At 38.0% G+C, this 21,496-nt stretch overlaps 1 protein-coding gene across 5 annotated transcripts in view; it reads left to right on the top strand.

Moving 5' to 3' along the window:
• The window catches only part of PTPN21 (protein tyrosine phosphatase non-receptor type 21), a 48,319-nt gene that overhangs the window by 12,221 nt on the left and 14,602 nt on the right, over positions 1 to 21,496 (top strand). For 4 of the 5 annotated variants that reach the window (XM_049828518.1, XM_049828520.1, XM_049828517.1 and 1 more), the window contains 12 exons: positions 4,022 to 4,191; positions 6,854 to 6,951; positions 9,459 to 9,526; positions 9,969 to 10,039; positions 11,353 to 11,440; positions 11,641 to 11,729; positions 13,843 to 13,930; positions 14,659 to 14,738; positions 15,920 to 16,021; positions 16,687 to 16,747; positions 17,316 to 17,400; positions 19,501 to 20,966. In XM_049828518.1, coding sequence (XP_049684475.1) covers positions 4,022 to 4,191; positions 6,854 to 6,951; positions 9,459 to 9,526; positions 9,969 to 10,039; positions 11,353 to 11,440; positions 11,641 to 11,729; positions 13,843 to 13,930; positions 14,659 to 14,738; positions 15,920 to 16,021; positions 16,687 to 16,747; positions 17,316 to 17,400; positions 19,501 to 20,966 — 2,466 coding nt within the window. The remainder of the gene's footprint in view (positions 1 to 4,021; positions 4,192 to 6,853; positions 6,952 to 9,458; positions 9,527 to 9,968; positions 10,040 to 11,352; positions 11,441 to 11,640; positions 11,730 to 13,842; positions 13,931 to 14,658; positions 14,739 to 15,919; positions 16,022 to 16,686; positions 16,748 to 17,315; positions 17,401 to 19,500; positions 20,967 to 21,496) is intronic. The other variant, XM_049828521.1, reaches the window with a different exon arrangement.

The raw sequence follows: 21,496 nt of genomic DNA, 5'->3' as shown, positions 1-21,496 counted from the left end.
TTGTAAGGGAAAATACTGTAGCAGAAAAATCTTGTTTAAAGATATGCTGGATTCCAGAGAATATTTTAAAACATGGAAACATTTTTCTTAGTCTGTTGTGCCAGTAACTAATAGGTTCTGTGTGTAGGCAAGAAAAAGTGGTCGGTGCTATAAAGAAACAGACCAGTGCAAGTGATCATCGGTGCCTTAAAAACAGGCTATACATTCAGTTTAGACTTCAGGGTGTAGAACCAGGAGTATCTTACATCAGAGAGTTTGAGACTGTGGTGGTGTTAACAGAAGTTTGTGCTCTTTCTCTCCTTACCTTTCTGTAAATACACCAGGGCTGCAGGTGAAAGTTATTCAAACAGTTGCTTAGAAGTTTTTGTATACATTTGTGGTTGTGTTTGTGTGGTATCTTTTACAGAAGTCTTTCAACTTGGTTGGTGTGCTTCTGTGGCTCTGTAGCTGTTACCCTTAGGTTTCAGTCTCCACCTTGGTCTCTGCTGTCCCCCAGAAGGTGGTGGTTTGACGTTTCAGATCTCGCTCAGCCCAGGGCTGATGTGGTTGACCTGTTGGGCAGGAGGGCTGGGCCAGCACAGCAGGCTTTCTTTTTTGAGCCCTTTCTACCAAGTGAGATCAAGTAGCTCATGGCATATAGTTCAACTTTAACTGGTGGGTTCATGGGTGGTTTTTTGGTCCCCTAGTTTACTCGCTGTCTTGCATTTTATATACATTAATGTTTATAACACTCGGAAGTTACAGGATGTCAGCATCACAGTCTGACTGTGGCTCCTGTGACTGTGCCCATGATGTTAACAGTCTTGTAGTGAAAGACAAATACAACTTTTTACATGCATTCCTTTCCTCATTCAGTCTGCAGGAAAGATTGAAGAGTAGTCATTTGGTACATTTTATCCTTTTCAGTGTGATGTTGCCGTGAAGATAATATTTCTTTCTTAATGGAGTTTGTGTGGTACTACTGTTATAATTCCTAATACCTTATGGGATCTTAAGATACTGTCTTTTCAATATCCTTGTGGGATGGCAGAGGTTACCACACACTGTACCCAATGGTCGGGGGATTGAAGCACAGAAATAAAAGCAAATGTTGTCTAAGGTATCAGCAAATATTGTCACCTGGACTGAGAAATTTAGAAAATAGTGTTGTTTATTGTATTTGTATTCAGAGCCACATTCCTTTTGTCCCCTTGAAACTGGAAGTATTTATGACTTCTTAAATTTGACTCTTGGCTTTTGAAATTCAGAAGTGAGAAGCCCATAGTGTCCACCTGTGAAAAACTTGGTTTGTAGGATCGCTTTACAAGAGAATTCTGTTTCTGATGTGGGAATACAGTCTGTTTCTCTATGCTGATTTTTAAACTTTCCCAACCATGAAACTATTTTGTTTGTATCAGCGTTCTGCCTTTTCTGCAGATATCTTCCACTATACTGAAACACTGCTTTTTTCTTCTATGAACAGTTCTAATTCAATTTAATTTTAGTATTACAGCCTGCCTTTCTATCAAATAGGACCAGAGTTGTCTTAGAGTTTGCAGAAGGGATTTTAATTAAGATTAAGTAGGCAGACTTCATCCTAACATTTTTCTTATCTTCTGAATACTGATTTTGAAATTACATGGTAACAGTAATTTTAATTTAGAGGATTTTTTTTTTTTTTTAAACACTGGGGGAAAAAAAAACCACCAACAATCACTTAAAACTGTTGATGCCAATTTAGAGAGTGGTAAAAGAAGTACGTTTTGCCAGTATGCAACATTAATGGAACATTATGCTGTAGAATTGGCTCTAATTTCCCAGAGAAAATGCCTTTATGGAATAGTTGGTTTTATTAATTCAATGCTACACCTTGACTTTCGTGCCCCAAATTACTTACCGATCCATGCTGATACGGAGCATTGACTTCACTGCTGTCCTTGGAAGTTTGGGATGTAGTAAACCTGCCCATGCCGTGGTTGTTACATGCATAGTCAGCCTGTCAGAGCTGTAAGGGATAGTCAGAACCCCATGAGTGTAGACTCTTCGTCCTCTTTAGACTCTAAACTTAAGAAGATGTACGTATGTGAGTTTTCAGAGTTGTATATATAGACGAGTTCTCACAGGAAAGTACTAACGTGGCCTTTCTCTACTACCAGCTGTCACTCCCTAATGAATTTCCGATCTGTGCTCCAAAGCATCAAAATGCTAGAGCTTCTGCGAAAACAACAGTAAATACTTTGTTTGCTAGGTAGACAATTTTTCCAAGTTGACTTAATTCACATAAATCATTGATGTAAAAAAATCACTGTGATGAATAGTCCTTTGTTTTATAAAACTTCATCCTTAATAGCATTATTTTTTATAAGTTAAAAACATCTGAAAATACATAAAGAAAAGTGTTGGATTAAAGGTGTTGGTATTTCTACTGTTTCGTCATATAATAATGTGTATGTAGCAAGGACTTGGAGAATTTCCATGTAAATACCTACAGACATAATTGGTAATTAGTAGCATTCCCTTATCTTCCTCCCTCAATTAAAAAACTTGTAATTGTGATTTCTAGTTTTGCTGTGATAATGACATGAATATTTTCTAGTCCACGTCTGTTTGCTGGTCCAGAACTGAATGAAGTAAGTACTGCAGGAGCAGATTTTAATCAGTTTAAACATAGTGGAGGAATTTAAATTTGAATGAGTGGCTCTGCAGTGTGGATTTAGAACTATACTGTGGAGTGATAGAAAAATAGTCTCATCCAGACTCCTCCTCAGAGGAGATCTGATCAAAGTTAGATTGTGTTGCTCATGATGTTGTCCAGTGGGATTTTGACATTGGAGGGATGGACATCCCTCAGCCTCTCGGTGCAGTCTGTTCCAGTGCATACTGTATTTTGTGTTTTGGTTTGGTCAATAGTTGCCTGCTCAGGCAAAGTGGCTTGCTGCTGTGTCTGATCATTTTCTTGCTCATGGGATGAGCCATACATGTGCTTTAATGAGCTTGTCTTCAACTGAGCAGCTGTCCTGTGCTCTTTTGTCCTTCAGCATCCCATGTGAGCCTGCCTGCCAGTTCCCCTGAGAAGCCATAGACTGTTCTCCTGCTCTCCAATGTCATTTTCTATTTGTCTTCCTTGCTTCCCTTAGCTTTCCTGTCACACATAAGTGCTTATGACTAACATCTGTGAGTTGCCACAACAGGCTCAGGGACTGTTTGCAAATAAAAGAGTAGGTTTGATGATGTTTAGGTGAGGGCCCTTATGTATGTGAATTGCTTATCTGGAAGTAATGTCTCCTTTTGATATTAAATGTCTCTCCAGTTCTGTAAGTTTTCAATAACCCATAGCCTTAGTCCATGTTTTAAAACCTTGTCGTGGTTTAACCCCAGCCAGCAGCTCAGCCCCACGCAGCCACTTGCTCAGTCCCCCCTAGTGGGATGGGGGAGAGAATCAGAAGAGTAAAAGTGAGAAAACTCACGGGTTGAGGTAAAGGCAGTTCAATAAGTAAAGCAAAAGCCACGCACGCAAGGAAAGCAAAACAAGGAGTTCATTCACCACTTCCCATCGGCAGGCAGGTGTTCAGCCATCTCCAGGAAAGCAGGGCTCCAGCACGCGTTACGCTTACTTGGGGAGACAAACACCATCACTCCGAACATCCTCACCTTCCTTCTTCTTCCCCCATGCTTGAGCATGACGTCCTATGGTCTGGAATACCCCTGGGGTCATTTGGGGTCAGCTGTCCCAGCTGTGTCCCCTCCCAACTCCTTGTGCACCCCCAGCTACTCGCTGGTGGGGTGGGGTGAGGAGCAGGCAATGCCTTGACACTCTGCAAGCACTGCTCAGCAGTAAGGAAAACATTCCTGTGTTACCAACACTGTTTCCAGCACAAATCCAAAACGTAGTCCCATACTAGCTACTATGAAGAAAATGAACTCTTATCCCAGCCAAAGCCAGCACAAACACTTATTTCTAAGTAGCAAGGCTTTCATACGATGTATTTTATCTAATATTGCAATATTAACTTTTTTCATCATTGAAATGCCTCTTTTTCAGATTACATATTTCAGTCTGTGGTATTATAATAAACAGAATCAGCGCAGATGGGTAGATTTGGACAAGCCTCTGAAAAAGCAGCTGGACAAATATGCCTTGGAGCCAACTGTGTATTTTGGAGTAGTGTTCTACGTGCCTACTGTTTCTCAGCTTCAGCAGGAGATTACCAGGTAAACTTCATACATGTGTCTGTAATTTTGATTTCAGCATTCTGAAATGTATGTTTTATTTAAAAATTGTCTGCTTCCCTGCCCCACCTATAGAGAAATGGAAATTATTACTTTAGGCAGAATTTATGTTCAAACTATGTATTTATTTCCCTTTTGAATATTTAAAATATGTGATAAACTAAGCAACTAACTTTTCGGTGATCTTAGGAATCTATTCAAACCTGTTTTCAGTAATGGGCATACTTGCATGGTCAGACTTTTAATTGTTTTCGTCTCTTCATGTTTGGCTCTTTTTTTGTTTGTTTGGTTTTTTTGTTTTGAAGGGCCACATGTTGCTTTCAGGAATGTCTGTCCTGCACAAAGCACATGCAGATTTTTTTGAGCTGCACTTTCCTTTATTTTGCTTTCAGTACTTTCAGTATTTTCACTACAGTGCGTTGGCAAACTGCAGGCTAAGCTTCAGCTTGTGATTTTTTTGTGTATCACTGGGCAATGAAGATGGATGTTAGCTTTGATATCATATATCTATTTCTACTGTGAATCTGGGGAACGTCACATAAGTGGTGCTGACTGCAGGGGAAAAGTAAAATTGAGCATATATACTGGCCAGTTATTCCTATGGGCCTATACCTTGGCTTCTAGTGTCTTAATGTATATAGTTGTTCTGATGTAATTTTTAACAGGCAAGTAAGTACAAAACCAGTAACTGGATTAGAAACATGTATTTGTTATTTCAAAAAATAGGTGCTTGCATTAGTTAACCCATTTAAGGGGGTAACTTCAAGTTGGCCCTGCTTTTGAGTGGGGAGTTGAACCAGATGATCGCTCAGAGGTCCTTTCCAGCTTAATTTATTCTGTGGTTACATGAAACTGTCCTTATATACTCTGGTGCTAAAATACCTTGCCAGAGACTCTTCCCTCTAATTGTAGTGTGAAAGATTTTCAGGGAGATAAGCCTCTTGGTGCAGACACTGCTGCTGTAATGTATTGCTCAATACTTGGCCACTTTAGTTTTTGTTTTATGTGTAATTTCTGTAAGATTATTTTCTTTCTGAAAACTCTGAAGTTTTGTGCTTTTTCTCAGGATTTTTACTGACTTAAGAAGTAATTCTAGTGGTTCGGTTTTTTTTTTATAATCAATCTTTGGTTCAGATTCTGTGCTTGTTGGTGTACTAGGATGCATCAGAGTAAGATAAATGTCATGGTGTTGCATTGAAGAGCTAAATTGCCTGAAAAACCTTGAATATTCTTCTCCAGCATATATTTAAACAATATGATGTTTATGCTGGAGCTGTAGCAGCAATTTTGCAGTTTGCTGCCACGTAGAAAGCAGGAATTTATGTGCCAACCTTATACTGAAGTTCTAGAGGATGGTACTTGCTTTGATTAGTCTGGATTAGTTTCAGAAATCTGGATTTTTTCCGTGCCTTTTCAATATAAATGAGATTGAGCAAGTTTAAGTAAATTAGGTGTTTAATGTATACCAGGAAATGGAAATGTCATAGACAAAAGAGGTGGTATTTGTACTATTGTGAGGTGGTGTCAAGGTTCGTCATCTGTATGTTTATTTTTTCTAGCGGTTCTATGAACAGAGCTTACGTTCTACTGCTTGACTGGGAAAATTTATTTCCCCAAATGCCTTGACATGCGGTGGCTTTTTCCTTTCCTTGTTTTTTTAGGGCCTGGTTTAGTCCCAGCTGTTCTTGTGTGTGCTGTATAAACATATTATCTACTGTCATATGGCATACTGCTTTTCTGTAGGATCCAGAAGAGTCTAAACAATATTTATAAAATGTCACTGTATTTAACAGGCTGTTAAATAGTGAGGGAAGGAGCCATCTTGTAGCTTGGTAAAAATCTGTGTGGAGTTTACCTGACCTTTGTAATTACTGAATGAATTGCAGCACATGCTTCCATGTTCTCAGTATTAAAGCCTTACTTCACAGGAGTTAATATACAGTATGGGGAAGTTAAGAAGTTTTTAAAACTAGGCTTACAGAAGACAAATGCCCTTCTTGGCAAATCTGTGTAGCTGTAATGGTATTTTTGAGTTTTGAGGTGTTTTGGGCTCAAGATAGGGTGTTCCATGGATGGCTGAAAGGGGCACAAGAAATTAAAGAAAACAGTGGTTCGGATTGTGTACAAATGGTGCAGCTTGTAGTCATTGCATGTACAAGAGAGATAACCCAGGAAAAGGACAGATTAAAGGGAAAAAAATGGTGCCTTGAAAGTGAGAACGAAACGTACTCAGAAATTGTAATACAGAAATGAAAGTCACTGTTGTGATTGAAGGGTTGTGCAATGTTGCATCTGTTGGAAGAGAATGCAGCAATACAGCAGCAGTGTACTGAACATTGTAAAGAGGAGGTAATAAGAATATTAAGGAAAGAAGAGGTAAAAAAAATGATGAGAGTATGGTAGTAGATAGAAATCGTGGAGATTCTTTTATTTTAAAAGTTAACAGAATTTGATTCTGCATTGATATTTGAAAGCTAAGGGAGGAGTTAACAACAACCATGAAGTAGTGGGTCTGAATGATGAGGAAGACTACCCTCCACACAAACCAGGGAATGCAGAGAGGAATAGGAGATGCAGGCATATTCATCTGCACTCTCTTTAAATTAAGAAGCCCACACTAGCTTTTTCTTTTTTCCCCATGTAGGTATCAGTATTATTTGCAATTAAAAAAAGATATCTTGGAGGGCAACATTCCTTGCACACTGGAACAAGCAATACATCTGGCTGGTTTAGCTGTTCAGGGTAAGTAAGGCAATTGTGCCAGTTAGCTAATGTTGCATTAGAAACTTTGGTGAGATATTTTCTATTGCATGTTTTCTATTTATTGCTCAAAGACCCAATTCAGTAAGTTATGAAAGGCTTGCTCCTTAGAACTTTGTCATATGGGCTGAGGAGGTGGAGCAGTAGGATCAGTGATCCCAAACATGCTGGTATTACTGTGCAGTCCTCAGAGGTGTGCCTGGGTATCTAAGACGTATTTTCAGGAGTTGCGTTTGAACTGGACATTGGAGTTCCTTTGGGGGCAAAGGCTTTAGTTGTCTGCTTACATCGACAGACCTTTCATCCATTTCTGTTAATGAAGACTCTTTATTCTGACATGGTAACAAGGGAAAGAGACATGTTTTAATAAATAAGCAAATTTGAATGTACAGTAGTACTTGTATCTCCGCTTTTTCTCCCAAATATCTGAACACCTACGATTATTTCAAGTTAGCATGCAAGACTGTTAACAATTCGTATGTTCAAATCGCTCCTGAAGACCTATTTCTGTGATATCTACGTGAAAATGGCTGCTTTATTTAACTGGGGTCATGTGGGATAGAGTATACACCAGAAGACCACCAGTCTTAAGTCTGTCTGCACTGATTATGTCTGGTGTTCCCTGCTAACAAGCTTGTTTGATCGTAAATCTCTCAAAATAAGAGTTTTTAATGGCAACAGCTTTGTTTAGTATGTTTGTATATTGCTTCACAGTGAATGTCACTCCAGTATATCTAACAGCAATTGTACATCTGCCAAATTTGAAAGGGACTTAAAATCATTGGCAGTACATACAACTTAAGTGGTTTTTGCCTTTTTAAAATTACATGTGTTGGTAGTATCACATTAAAGATGATGATTATGCTTTTTGAAAATGTGGTTACTAGTGGAGTAGGGTGAATTATACTAGTGCCTTGTTTATATAACAGTGAATCTGTTTAATCCAAGCTGGGATTTAATGGTCTTTAACTGACAAAATCTTGCTTTGTTATTTTCATATCTTTGGACAGTGTAAACGTCTCTCTGCTCAGTGAGTTGTTTATAGAAATCTTTCAATATAATCCTCTTTCCAGATGGAAAATATTTATCCTTTCAGCTTTCACATTCCTTTTTCAGTCTTGTATAAGAAACTGTATATGTTGCTAACACAGTGAAAAAACAATTCAGAAAAAATGCAAGTTCTAAAATAATGTGCTCCGATGACTGAAGTAGCTTATACCAGGTAGGTTAGTTAATTTTAGCTGGTGAATGAACAGAAGCAGTTGTTTGCTGTTTCGAGTGAACTGGTTTCAAGAATGATCTGTATTTGAAATAATTACAATAGGCTAATTCTAAACACTGCTTTACCTCAAGTGCTGTGTTGGTATAGCATGTCCCAAGTTCTCCCCTTTCATCGTAAGTAACTTGCATATTAATTGTTAATGCTTAATACAAATTTGGTTCCTAAATGTCTCTAAAATTATACTATTATGGACAAGGATCTGTGGTAACGTAAATCGCATCTGTATACTTGGGGATTGTGTTTATTTTTTGGGGAGCAGCTGTTCCGTACAGACTGCTGTTCCACAGTTTCTCCTGTGAGACTGGTACATAACTTTTCCAATTTAGACTGTTCTGTTCCTCTCCTTTGAAATGCTGGCTAGTTTTTTCCTGGAAACAGAAAAAGAGGCAAATTCCTTGGGATGCCTTTTGGCATGACATAAAATCAAAACTGTTATTAAAGTAAAAAGTGTTATTAAGTCCCTTCTGAGCATGCCCTGAGTCTGGGAAGGCTTCTAGGTCTGACTTTCTGCATGCCTGGGTGCAGGGAGCTGTAGAAGGCTTGAGAGGGGAAGGGTGCTACAGCTGCTGTGTGCAGTGTTTGAGTCCAGCTGCAAGTTAGAGCAGTCTACCAGTGCTATACTGCAAGTAATTAAGTATCTGACAGGAGGGAGTGAAGATGGAGCCAGACTTGGGCAACGGGCACAAATTGAAATACAGGCAGTTTCGTCTAAACCTCATAAAAGTTTGCTGTTCTGAGAGTGGTGAAACACTGGAACAGGTTGTCCAGGGAGGTTGTAAAGTCTCCATCCTTTGTAGTCAAAATTTGACCCGAGAAGACTCTGAGACAGTCTGCTGTAGCTGACCCTGCTTAGGGCTAGATATCCAGAGGCCCCTTCCAACTTCAACTGTTCTGTGATTAAAACCCAAACAAATAAAAACCTCAAGGAACTAAGGAACTTGGAGCAACACTTTGATTGTTTCATCATTTCTTCTCCTTTCCTACCCACAAGGAGTGTTACCAATTTTTCTGAACAAGGTAGAAAGATGGGATGTGTTTTTATTTTTACTCTTCATAAATATTACTGGTTAGTTTGTTCCATTGTTTTACTTTCAGATCGTAGTTCAATAGGATGGAGATTTGCTACTTGGAGATCCTGCTGCAATTAATCGGGTATTGAATCATTTTGTTGCAAATGTTTGAATCCAAGAAATTTTTTATTTTTTAGCTGATTTTGGAGACTATGATCAGTATGAATCTCAGGAGTTTCTACAAAGATTTGCTTTGTTTCCAGTGGTAAGTATTTACTTTAAATTGATACATTAAAATTCTTAAATATAAATTTAAATCTTTCTTTAGATTGGTAAATGCAAATCATTATTAAAGACTCCATGATCCATCTGTCTGACTGCTCCCTAGATTGTCAAATTCAGTAGAGGTTTTCTTTGAGACTGGAGTGAGGTATGATACCTTATATTACACAGAAGCAAAGACATTGCAAGATCTTTTCAATTTTATTATATATTACACTGAAAAGAAGGTTGGGGTGGAGATGGGAAAGTGAGTAAAACCACTTCAAAACAGTGTTTGTGCTTTTGCTTTTTATCTGTGTGCATATTACAGCATCTAAGGTCCAAGACTAGAGTGGAGGATTGATTCGCCTGTGTAAAGAAACTATAACCATTTAATTTTGCAGACTTTTTTGTATTTCATTCTGTAAACACTATCTTGCCTTAAGGGTTGGCTACAAGAAGAAAAAATATTGGAAGAAGCAACACAGAAAGTTGCCTTGCTACATCAGAAGTACAGGTAAAACTTCATAAAACTCTATTGCTTAATTTTGATGTGATTGCTACAGTAGCTCAGGAAGTTGGGAATCTCAGAAGACAGTTGGAGTAATTTCACCTCCCATTCAAATGAGTTTTTCACTGATACTTCTGCATTAAAATTACAAGAGGTTTTGCTGAATAAAAGTGAAAAGAGAACAGAATGACTGATAAAATAAATGAGAGGATTCTGCTTGAAAATTAAGAATACAGGACACAATTAAATAGTGCGACTTCACCTGTATAATGTTTCTGAAACTTGTTTATATGAAGTTGTGACTCCAGTAAGGATGTTTCTTGATAAACAACATTGGCAGATACTGAGGGCAGTGTAAATTTAGAGGCAGTTGCTGTGCCAGAATGCTTATGATCTTAAGTAAAAGGTAGCTAAGATGCAGTTGTCCAAGACAAAGGAAAGTTCTCTGTTGTCAGTTCATCAGTGAAAAATACTGAGTACTTTTCCTGTATTGTTTTAAAATAAGCATTTGAAAATTTCAAATCAATTTATCTTTGAAATGCTTTCCTAACAAGATTGCATGGTTAAGGTTCAGCAAAGAAAACTTGATGCGCATGACATTAGGAAGAAGTAAAGAAACAGAGAGATTGATGATTGAAGAAGTATTGAGAGACATAAGAATGAGCATGACAGGATTTTGCAGGTAGAGATAATGTCTTTTATGAGATCAACTGAGGTAGATGGGGAACCATAAGCTTTTAATCCTTGTGTCACTACTGCAAGTCTGTGCGAAAACTGTCTTTGCCACTTGGTCTAGTTAAAAAAAATACTACCTTTACCTACAGATCTTGTCCTTCTCATGTTTTCAAACCATTACAGTTAAAACTCTGTCAGCATTTAGAAAATGAGACGCTCTTTCCTGAAATGTGAAGCATCAAACTTCATATTGGTCCTAAACGTGTATACTGCAGTAGGAGAAATACACATCTTGAACATGTGTGCCAGAATAATCATTCTGATAAAGTGAGAAAATACGGTGGCAATGATGGATTTGAAGAAGAACGTGATAATTGTCTGCCATTAGCAGAGATGATAATTTTAACTGGTCTTTGTAGCCATTTACCCCTAGAGATGCCTGAGAGAAAGAAGTTACTAGAATTGGCGTAAAGGCTGAGACAAATATATCAGCTGAGACAAATATATACAGAGGAAAACAGCATGATTTGATGGTTGTCTGGATGTCTTGGGGATGCTTTTCATGCTTTAACTGCCTCAGAGTAAAACAAAGATGATTTTTTTTCTTACTGAGAGTACTAGCTGATTGTTGTTTTCATTCGTAGAGGCCTTACTCCTCCTGATGCGGAAATGTTATATATGCAAGAAGTAGAGAGAATGGAGGGCTATGGTGAAGAGACCTATCCTGCAAAGGTAAACAGAGCTTTGATCTTTGTCTCAGTTGCTTTTTTTCCCTATTTAAAAAAGATTTCCTTCCTGCCAAAAACAAATCAAACCCAAAAACCACACCACTCCTTTTCTCCCCCAGAACTGTAAAAGTAGTTGCTCCTCATGTAAGTTTGCTTTCAAAGCCCTTTTTCTGTATTTGCATAATTTTTTGCAACTTCTTACAGGACAGCCAAGGAAGTGACATATTCATTGGAGCATGTCTTGATGGTATCTTTGTGAAACACAAAAATGGTCGTCCTCCTGTTGTATTTAGGTTAGTATTGTTCTTATATAAAATGTGAAGTGCACAAAGATATTTTAAAAGTGTTTCTCATTAGCATGAATGACTCTTAGGTGTGATGTGTATTTATTCTTTTGACAAACTGGAACACAGTCTTGCAGTCGTCATGTTACAGTGAATACTGAGGTCCATGGGAGGTTTTCAATGTATTGACTGCAGGATGAATCTCTTTAAGCCAGATTAATTCTAAGAGATGAATGTTTAATACACATTCCATTGCAAAACATTTATTGAGTCAAAAAGGAGCTATTCTTTGCATATAGAACTTCTCAAGTCCCAAGATGGGCACATCAATTTCACTTGGACATATTCAATTGTAAAATTATCCAGGAGTTCCTTTCATATATTACATGTAAAAGAAATAGAGGAGAGTCACATGATAATATTTGTTTCATTATTTTGGATTCATACATTGTTTTAATTTATTATTTAATGTTCTGATAGTTAAATTGTGAAATGGCCTTGTTCCCACTGATTTTGAGAGGGGTTGCTTGGGCATCTCTGGACAGAATTTGAAATAAATTTAAAAAAATACATACCGATTTTTTTTTTAATGCATCTTAGTAATCTGCAGTTATCGCTAGAGCAAGAAAGGCTTTATTCTTGGCGAACTTTAGTCTTCCAGAGTTGAATTTTTGGCTGCATATGAAAAGAATCTTGAAATCCTGAGGTCTAACAGTTACTGGAACTCATGGTGAATTTCTGGGGTTAGAGAAAGTAGCAACTGTACTTCTTTTGTTAGTGGTCTTGTTTTTTACCGAATTTATAAATTCGGTATTGTTAACTGTCCTTCACAAAAATCTCTATCTCTGCTGCTGATAGGAGAGCTGATGCCAAGTTCTTTTTAATTGTGTAGAGTTGTAGAAGTGCCCTACTCTGCTTTCTTGCAGAACGAAGCAACAACGGTTCTGCTGTCTGACTTTCCAAGCACACAGGGGAGAGGAATAAAGCTTTGTCCATGCATTTCACATAATTTCCCAAATAATTGTGAAAGCGGTGTCTGTATAAACATAAGAAAAAAGTTGCACATTGGAGAGCATCAGACAGTACTCCTATTCCAATTTCAGGGTCCAGTTTTCTGCTCTGTTGTTTATTTGTTGTATGACTATGGATGGGCTTTCTACTGGGGATAGATATATCGTAGTATTTGGGTGGCAAAAAAGTGTAGACAAATGGCCCACTAATACAGTTTACAAGGCTGGGTTATGCTTCAGACTGTTGCAAGTAATTTTGTAATTGCATCCATAAATGCCTATGAATCAAGGCCTTAAATTTGAGGGGTCCTTGTTCTACATCAAAATGGGGACATTAACGTTTCTCTGCCTTGTGCATATGATGGTGAGTAGCTATAGAAAATGCTATCAGCCACATCTGTATAATGCAAATAGAAATCATATAAATACCTTTAGAGAGAGTCCTGTATGTAGATCATGCTTTTTCCCTGTGTTTGTGCACTGCAGAATATTCTTTTATTAAATCAATGATATAGACTTTATTTACAGTAATGTAATACAAATGGAGCAAACTACATTTATATTTAACAAGAAGTTGTATAAATACATGGTATTATATTTCTTGCAGTCTAACTTTTTCTCATCTGTCAATATGCAAGAGAGTGCTAGAAAATATGTATAATAATTCCTTAATGGCTTTGTTAAGTATAGATTTTTTTTATTATTTTTTTTTTCCTCTAGAATGTATGGTTTGCTTTTAAGCAGCCAGGACATTATAATTTACTGAGAACTAAGTTTGTCTAAACTTGATTTTTTTAAATTTTTTTTTTTTAAAAGAAGAACACTTGAAAGAATTTCAAATGGAAGACAAGTAATAAACTTATTACTGTTTGTTATGTTGCTGGTGTTATGTTGCTCATCATCAAAAGAGTTAGTCACATATTTTCCTTTCAGCAGTTGTTTAATGGATATGGAAGTGATGGGCTGCAACTTGTTCAGACAGATTGATGAACTTTTTATTTGTTTCTCAGTTCTTTATCCATATTCTTGGTGGTGGTTCTGTTCTACAGTTGCATTTTCTATGGTTTGAAAATCAGAGCTTGCCAGTCATGTTCTATCCCTTTTGTGTGCAGGTGGCATGATATTGCCAACATGTCCCACAACAAATCGTTTTTCGCATTAGAGCTGGCAAACAAAGAAGAGACAATCCAATTCCAAACTGTGAGTAGATTTTTACTTTTTTTTTTTTTTTTCTCACTAAGGAAGGCATCAGTAAATAAAACCACAAATTAAGACTGCTAATTTAACTCAAAGGATAAAACCTACTTTTTATATATTTAGCAACTTTGACCTGTATGAATAAGTCAAAAGTAATAATACTGTCTCTGGCTAGCTTTCTATGGGAGGATGTTAAATATCTGACCTTTTTTGTTGAGTACGCTGACAAGTTTGGTTCAGGTACTCATAAACGCTTTCCTCCATTCCAGTAAAATTTCTAGCATATTGTTTTGACTTTTAAATCAGTGGCATTTAAAGATAAGCATGGTCTTAGAGCTTTGCTGGAATGGGCCACGGCATTGCTTGCAGAATTAATTTTATGTGGCGTTTACTAGTTGTCTTTGTCAAGAAGGCAGCTGTTGGCGATCTTATGGCATGATATATATATATATATATACACACTGTAAATTGTGTTAGTGTTATAGCTAATAAGAGTGTCTTCAACAAAAGGCTTCTACTTTCAACTTTCATAAATAATGAAATTGTTAGGCTAGAGTTGCATGTTCAGGCCTACAGTTTTAGGGAAAACCTGGTGACAGTAATGAAGTTATATTAAAATGAAATGGGTCAATGCTAATTTAATCTCAAAAATTACAGTGGCTTGTCTGAACACAAGTGAAGGGTATGCATATTTGGCCTAATATGCAAATTTTGTTTTTGTTTTTTGGCAGGAAGATATGGAAACAGCAAAATATGTGTGGAGGATGTGTGTGGCTAGACACAAATTTTACAGACTAAATAAATGCAGCCTGTAAGTAGAACACATTAGCAGAACTCTTGGTGCCCTTGAAGCTTGCATTGGGAAGTGATATCTTTTATAACATCTGTAATGTCTTTACTGTCCTTTTTAAATGGTAGTAATTAATGACTTGGGGTTTTTTCCTTAATCTTTTTTGAGAAATACTTAGCAGCAGTTTCTCAAGCATGTCCTGCTTTATAACAGAGGATAATATTAAACACTGAAATCTTACCAAAAGTAATAGTGTTTGGCCACTGCTGCTGGATCTCAGTGCTATGACAGACCTCAGTTGCTTTGGGGGCTACTATTGCTAGATTGTTTGTGAGTTACTGGAATCACTGGGATTTTGGCCTGGGTTTGGGTGAACTGCTTTGAAAGGACACTCTAGAGGCCTTTAAAAGGGTGGGAAGTGTATGTGAAGCACTCTTGAAATGTGCTGGATTGACAGCTGAGAGGTATGTGGTCCTTTGGATATCCATGGAATCTGTATAGCTCAAGTAGCACCAGTGCAAAGTAAATTTAATACAATTCATCAAATTAAATTTAAATGGGCTGGTCTCCAACTTGTAAATCAAGGGCTGGAATTTGAGCTACTTCATTGGTACAGCTTTCCTTCAGTTAAGTTACTGTAGTCAAAGAATAGAGAATTAGACCCAGTGAATAGTCTGCCGTAAAGAAGCATGATTCCCAAATGTTCCATTTCTCTTCTTTGTACACAAGAAGATAACTATGGAGGGGTTGGTCCAAAATTTGCTGAGTCCAGTGGACAGATAATGGAATATTTTTGTACCACAGATGACTTGCTAGTGTGTTTAATCCTAATTTATTTTAGAAGAGTAAGATGGATTTGGAATAGAGTAGACCTCATACCTCCAAGCTTGTAAACCTGGCTGCCTTCTGAGAGGGATAAGGAGTGGTCGTAGAGGTAGTGCATTTGTGGGGCTTGTGCATTGCTATCTGAATAATTCCAGTTCTACAGTTCTGTATTGAATGTCAGTCTCTAGGATTACTTATTTCAACCCTTTCACCACAACGTGGTTTTACTAATCGGTGAAGTCCTTAAAAAAACCTTTTCTTATCGTCTCTACTCTAAGATTCCCTGTCATCTGGTCCTGCTGCTGAAAACTGTCTTATGCATGCCTGTATTAAGTTCAGGGTTTTTTTTTCTTTATCTGTACATACCTTGTCTTTAGAGACTCCCTGGACTCTCCACCTGAGGAGGGCTCTCAGAAATCTTCCCTCATTCTTTCCCTTCCACGCTTTCCAATCCTTTCTCGACCTTCACTTCCCAAAGGGTGAGCTGAAAAATCATCTTTATGAAATCTGGCAGTTACTGCATTTGTATTATTCTGCTGTCTTTTGACTTCTGTCTTGCTGCAAGATGCAGAGTACAGGTGCAGTGTAAGGTGGGGGAAAAGGAGCTTAAGGTTTCTGAACCATACACCCTGGAGGCAATCCAACAAATTCTGAAAATTTATTACCATTAGCTTGAATGTTAGAACTTACAAATGCTCATGCAGTATGGTCGTGCTTTCCACTTCCTATAATATCTGTAACATTATATTCTGTAAACAATTTTGTGTCTGGTCTTGTAGAACAGCTAACTTAGAGTATGAGATTTTATATGGGGTTCAAATTTGGAAGCAGTCCCCAGTTACTCTGCTGCTTTTTCTGCCCTGCTGCAGTGCTTCAGGGGCATCTCCTTTTTGTGCTTCATAGAAAAGAGGCAAAGAAATAACTGAGGTATTTTGATCCTGGTTTTGTGATTCTGCTCATACTGTCTGCAGTGGTGGTTTATGCACAGAACTGTTTCCTTTTGAGACTGTTGGGGAGGACTATTTAACACAGAGCCGGGCTCCAAGAAATGTAGAGTGATTTTTAACTGAACTTGGGAGCACTTTCGAGGGTTTGGAATAGGTCTTGGTGTTGTTATGGTCTCACCATAAAATTTCTTCTGTAGACAAACTCAGCCTGTTACAGTGAATCCTGTTAGAAGGCGGTCTTCATCCAGGATGTCCATGGTAAGGAGAGCAAATAGTTTTGTGTTTGCATTTTTATGGATTTCAATTGATTTTGAATCAGGTATTAGTTTCCTTCAGTGAAATAAAATGAGCAGTGAAAAAGATGAGCCTAGTATGTGAGGAACTGTTTCTGACTTGTAGAAAAAGCTGCTATGTAAATACCTGAATAATGTAATTAGAATAATTACAATGAAAAATATTTTAAACACTTCTATTTTTAGTTTGATTGCTCTGTCTCTAGGAGTCTTGTCTAGGAGATTCTCCTAGATGTCAGATGGCAAGATATGGTCTTAGGTTGGTGGTGTGTGGTTTTGGTTTATTTTTGGTCTTTTTTTTTTTTTTTTTTTTTTTTTTTTTTTACTATTTCTTGTATGACCTCACAGGAGAAACTTACATTGCAGATTTAGAGAAATGGTTTAAGACTAAGGCTTTGTGTATGTGTGTGCGTGTATTATACATTATATATTATATATATAATATCTTACATTATATTTAAAAAAACCTTCAAGACTTATTTTAAAAATAAATCACAAATTTTTAACTAACAATAAGATGCTTGATTTCTCAGCCCAAGCCTCAGCCTTATATGATGCCTCCACCACCTCAGCTGCATTACAATGGTCATTATACGGAACCATATGCGTCCTCCCAAGGTAAGTTCATTAAATCCAAGGCCAGACTAAACAATTTAAGAAGGTAAAAGCTATAATTTGCACTTATAGCTACTTTAGCTACACCTGAATAAATTCATAGGGTCAACATGGGATAAGTTTGTACTACAACGCTCATTGAAGTGCTTGCTGCTACTCTAGGCATATAGGCTAATGTGAAGTCTAATCATAGAATTGGTCAGGTTGGAAAAGACCTTTAAGATCATCAAGTCCCACTGTTAACCTAGCACTGCCAAGTCCACCACTAAACCATGTCCCTAAGTACCACGTCTTCTGAACATCTCCAGGGATGGTGACTTCGCCACTTACCCTGGGCAGCCTGTTCCAACACCTGACAACCCTTTCAGTAAAGAAATTTTTCCTAATATCCAAACTTCCCCTGGCGCAGCTTGAGGCCATTTCCTCTTGTCCTATCACTTGTTACTTGGGAGAAGAGACCAACACCCCCCTCACTACACCCTCCTTTCAGGTAGTTGTAGAGAGCGATAAGGTCTCCCCTCAGCCTCCTCTTCTCCAGGCTAAACACCACCACTTCCCTCAGCTGCTCCTATGGGATATGAGCAAAATTAGTTATGATAGCATATACAGCAAGTATAGACTGTGGTCCCTTATGGCATTGTGAGATCCTTGTCAATATTGATCTTAATAGCCGTGAAGAGTAACTGAGCCCCAAGACAATTCAGACAATTAAAAAAAAATTATTAAACCCACTATGCAAAAAGAGAGCAGTTTCTCTGAGAGTTTGCTAGACTACAAAGTGGTGGAGAATTCAAAGGCTTAGGAATTCTGCAAGTTACAGAATTGGTATACATTTGATTGAAAAAAGGAAAGGAAAAAAAAACCCAAGCAAACCCTAATTACAATTCTCAAGGAATGTACACTCCTAATTTAAGCGGTTTACAGTGGAGTCATGGCTGCTTTCTTTCCTTTTTTTTTGATTGTTACACATTGTGTCTTTAATTAACAAAGTTGCTTCCCTGAAGGGCTTAATCTAATCTTTTGTGAAGTTGCCTCAGTTTTGATAGGGACCTTCCAGTCCTACATGTTTTCTGAGTAAAAAAAATACTGTGACAACTCACTAGTAAGGGAATAAGCACGTTTTCTATTAAATAGAGTTACACAAGTATTCATGAAGGTACAGGTATATAAACTCAGAATGTAACTGAATTCTTTCTAATATAGTGTTGCAATTATTGCTGGATACTTGCTACTGCACACATCCTCTTTGAACAATTTTTTTCACAAACAAAAGAATTTCTGATTATTAGCAAATTCATTAACATAAGTATGGCGATTATTTTGGTGAACTTGGAGAGTGAAATCATGAAAGGCATCTAAAGCAGTGACTGAACTGTTCTCTTCTGGAGCTTGGCAAATGGTACATCCAATGAAGTAATGGTTAAATTATTAAATATATATTGGATGTATAAACTGTTAGATCATTTTCTTTACCCATAAGAGTGGTTATACATTAATATGCAGACAATATATGGTGGTGGTTTAGACTGTCTCCAAGATTTCTGAAGAAAAGATAATTTGATTTTTTGTGGTACTATATCTATTTACAGCTGGGGGTGGGGGAGGAGAAGAAGAGTGAGGGGGTTTTTTGTTTGGTCGTTGTGGGGGTGCTTTTAGGTTTTTGGTGCCTTTTTTTTGTTTGCACGTTTTTTTTTTCTTGCTGTTTAAACTGATCTCATTAGATTAGTGCAAACCTTGGTGTAGACTTTCTTTCTTTCAGTTAGTGTGGTTTAAGATTTATATGGATTTTGTTTAACTTGGACTGAAACTTAGCAAAGCTACCATAAACAGAAGAAAGCCATTTTTAAACAGAGACAATGTTTTCCGATAGTAATTTGCATAATTAAATGAACATAATAGGTTATTCTGGTACAAATACCTTAGGTATCAACAACAACAAAGTTGGGGTTGTGGGGTTGGTGGTTTTTTTATTTCCCATTTCAATACATAGCTAAGAATAAGTGAGATTTTGAAAATCTCAGACATTGGTTAGATACGTCTTAAGAGAGGATATCTTTGTTTGATGTCTTGGACATAAAGATTGTTCTTAAACTTTCCTTTCAGATAACCTCTTTGTGAGCAATCAGAATGGATACTACTGTCACTCTCAGACTAGCTTGGATAGAGCCCCTCATGACTACAGTGGTCGGATCCGCAATGGTAGTGTCTATAGTGCACATAGCACAAACTCCTTGAACAATCCACAACATTACTTGCAGCCGTCCCCCATGTCCTCTAACCCAAGCATTACTGGAAGCGATGTCCTCAGAACTGATTATGTCCCGTCACATAGACATAGTGCACTAATACCACCTTCTTATCGTCCCACGCCAGACTATGAAACTGTGATGAGACAGCTCAACAGGGGAATGGTGCACACAGATAGGCAGAGTCATTCAATGAGAAATCTTAACATCAGCAATTCATATGCTTACAGCAGGCCTGATGCGTTAGTTTACAGTCAACCCGAAATACGAGAACATGCTCACTTCGCTTCCCCACAATCTAACCATTATCCATTTAATCTGAACTACAGTTTTCATAGCCAATCCCCCTACCCCTATCCTGCTGAAAAGCGCCCAGTTGTTGGAGCAGTCAGTGTGCCTGAGTTGACAAATGTGCAGCTCCAGGCTCAGGACTATCCAGCACCAAATATAATGAAGACCCAAGTCTATCGACCACCTCCCCCATACCCGTACCCAAGACCTGCAAATAGTACGCCAGACCTTTCACGACACATCTACATTAGCAGCAGCAATCCGGATCTTATCACAAGGCGAGTGCACCATTCTGTCCAGACGTTTCAGGAGGACAGCCTGCCTGTGGCACATTCTCTTCAGGAGGTCAGTGAACCTCTAACATCGGCTCGCCATGCTCAGCTGCAGAAGAGGAACAGTATTGAAATAGCAGGCTTAACTCCCAGCTTTGAAGGAATAAGAATTAAAGAGAGGACCATGTCAGCTTCTGCAGCAGATGTGGCTCTTCCAAGAGTTATCTCAGAAGGGTCACAGCCCAACATTCTGATGGAGAGAACAAAGCAAAAAGAAGGTGAGCAAGAAGAAAGTGTGAACTGTGATCATAAGAAAACCCTTTCAGATGCCACTATGCTGATTCACAGCAGTGAGGAAGAAGAAGAATTTGAAGAAGAAAACAAGGCTATTACAAGTCTTTCTCCTCTCCCTGAAGATCAAACGCAACTTTCATCTGTTATGGGTGGTTATTCTCATGATTCAGTACTGAACTACCCTTACAGCTCTGTTGCTTCATCTGCTGGCCCTTTGCATATTCTTGAACCTAAATTACATATTACAGAGACAGAAAAGAGAATGAAAGATATGACCCCTGTTCATTTACTAGTAGAAAGCCAGGTCCAGAGAAGAGGGGAAGGACTGCTTACTCCGTCTATGTCAGAATCTGATCTTACAACATCAGGGAGATACAGAGTAAGGAAAGATTCAGTAAAGAAGAGACCTGTGTCTGATCTTTTGTCTGGGAAGAAGAATGTTGTGGAAGGCCTTCCCCCACTAGGTGTAAGTGGATACTATTCTTGTTTTGGGTTGTTTTGTAGCAGGAGTTGTGTGGGGCTTTTGTATGAGGTTTGGGGGTTTTTTTTAATCAACCTGAGATGCTTTTAAAACATGTGAATTAAAAGCTAACTTAAGGTTGACCTTTATTTTTCTGGTTTTCCCTGATTAACTTTGCTTAGCTATCTTTTATCCCTTTGCCATGTCTGAGTTCTGTTTGTATAGTCCTCCCACACAAATCCAGCTGTGCAGCCTCCATCTGATATACCTAACCTGGCTAGCAACTGTAGAATGAGCTAATTTAAAGTCAGTTCTATATCCCAAATTCTGCCCTACCTGTCCGTATCTGGAACAGAAACAACTGTTTCCATTCCACTACCAGCTTTCTAATCTTCTTCTCACTGAAAAATTGGATGTAGCAGATTGTTTATTTTTTTTTATTTGTTTGCTTTCTTCTTCTGACCTATGAGAGGGACCTGACACATTAGGCAATAAATGTTTCCCTTGCATTCTCTTCTCTCCTCCATCCCTTCCCC

The sequence above is a fragment of the Accipiter gentilis genome, chromosome 25 (genome assembly GCF_929443795.1).
Source record: "Accipiter gentilis chromosome 25, bAccGen1.1, whole genome shotgun sequence".
Classification (NCBI taxonomy): domain Eukaryota; kingdom Metazoa; phylum Chordata; class Aves; order Accipitriformes; family Accipitridae; genus Astur; species Astur gentilis.
The sequence above is the reverse complement of the archived record's forward strand: the minus strand, read 5'-3'. Positions and strand labels throughout refer to the sequence as shown.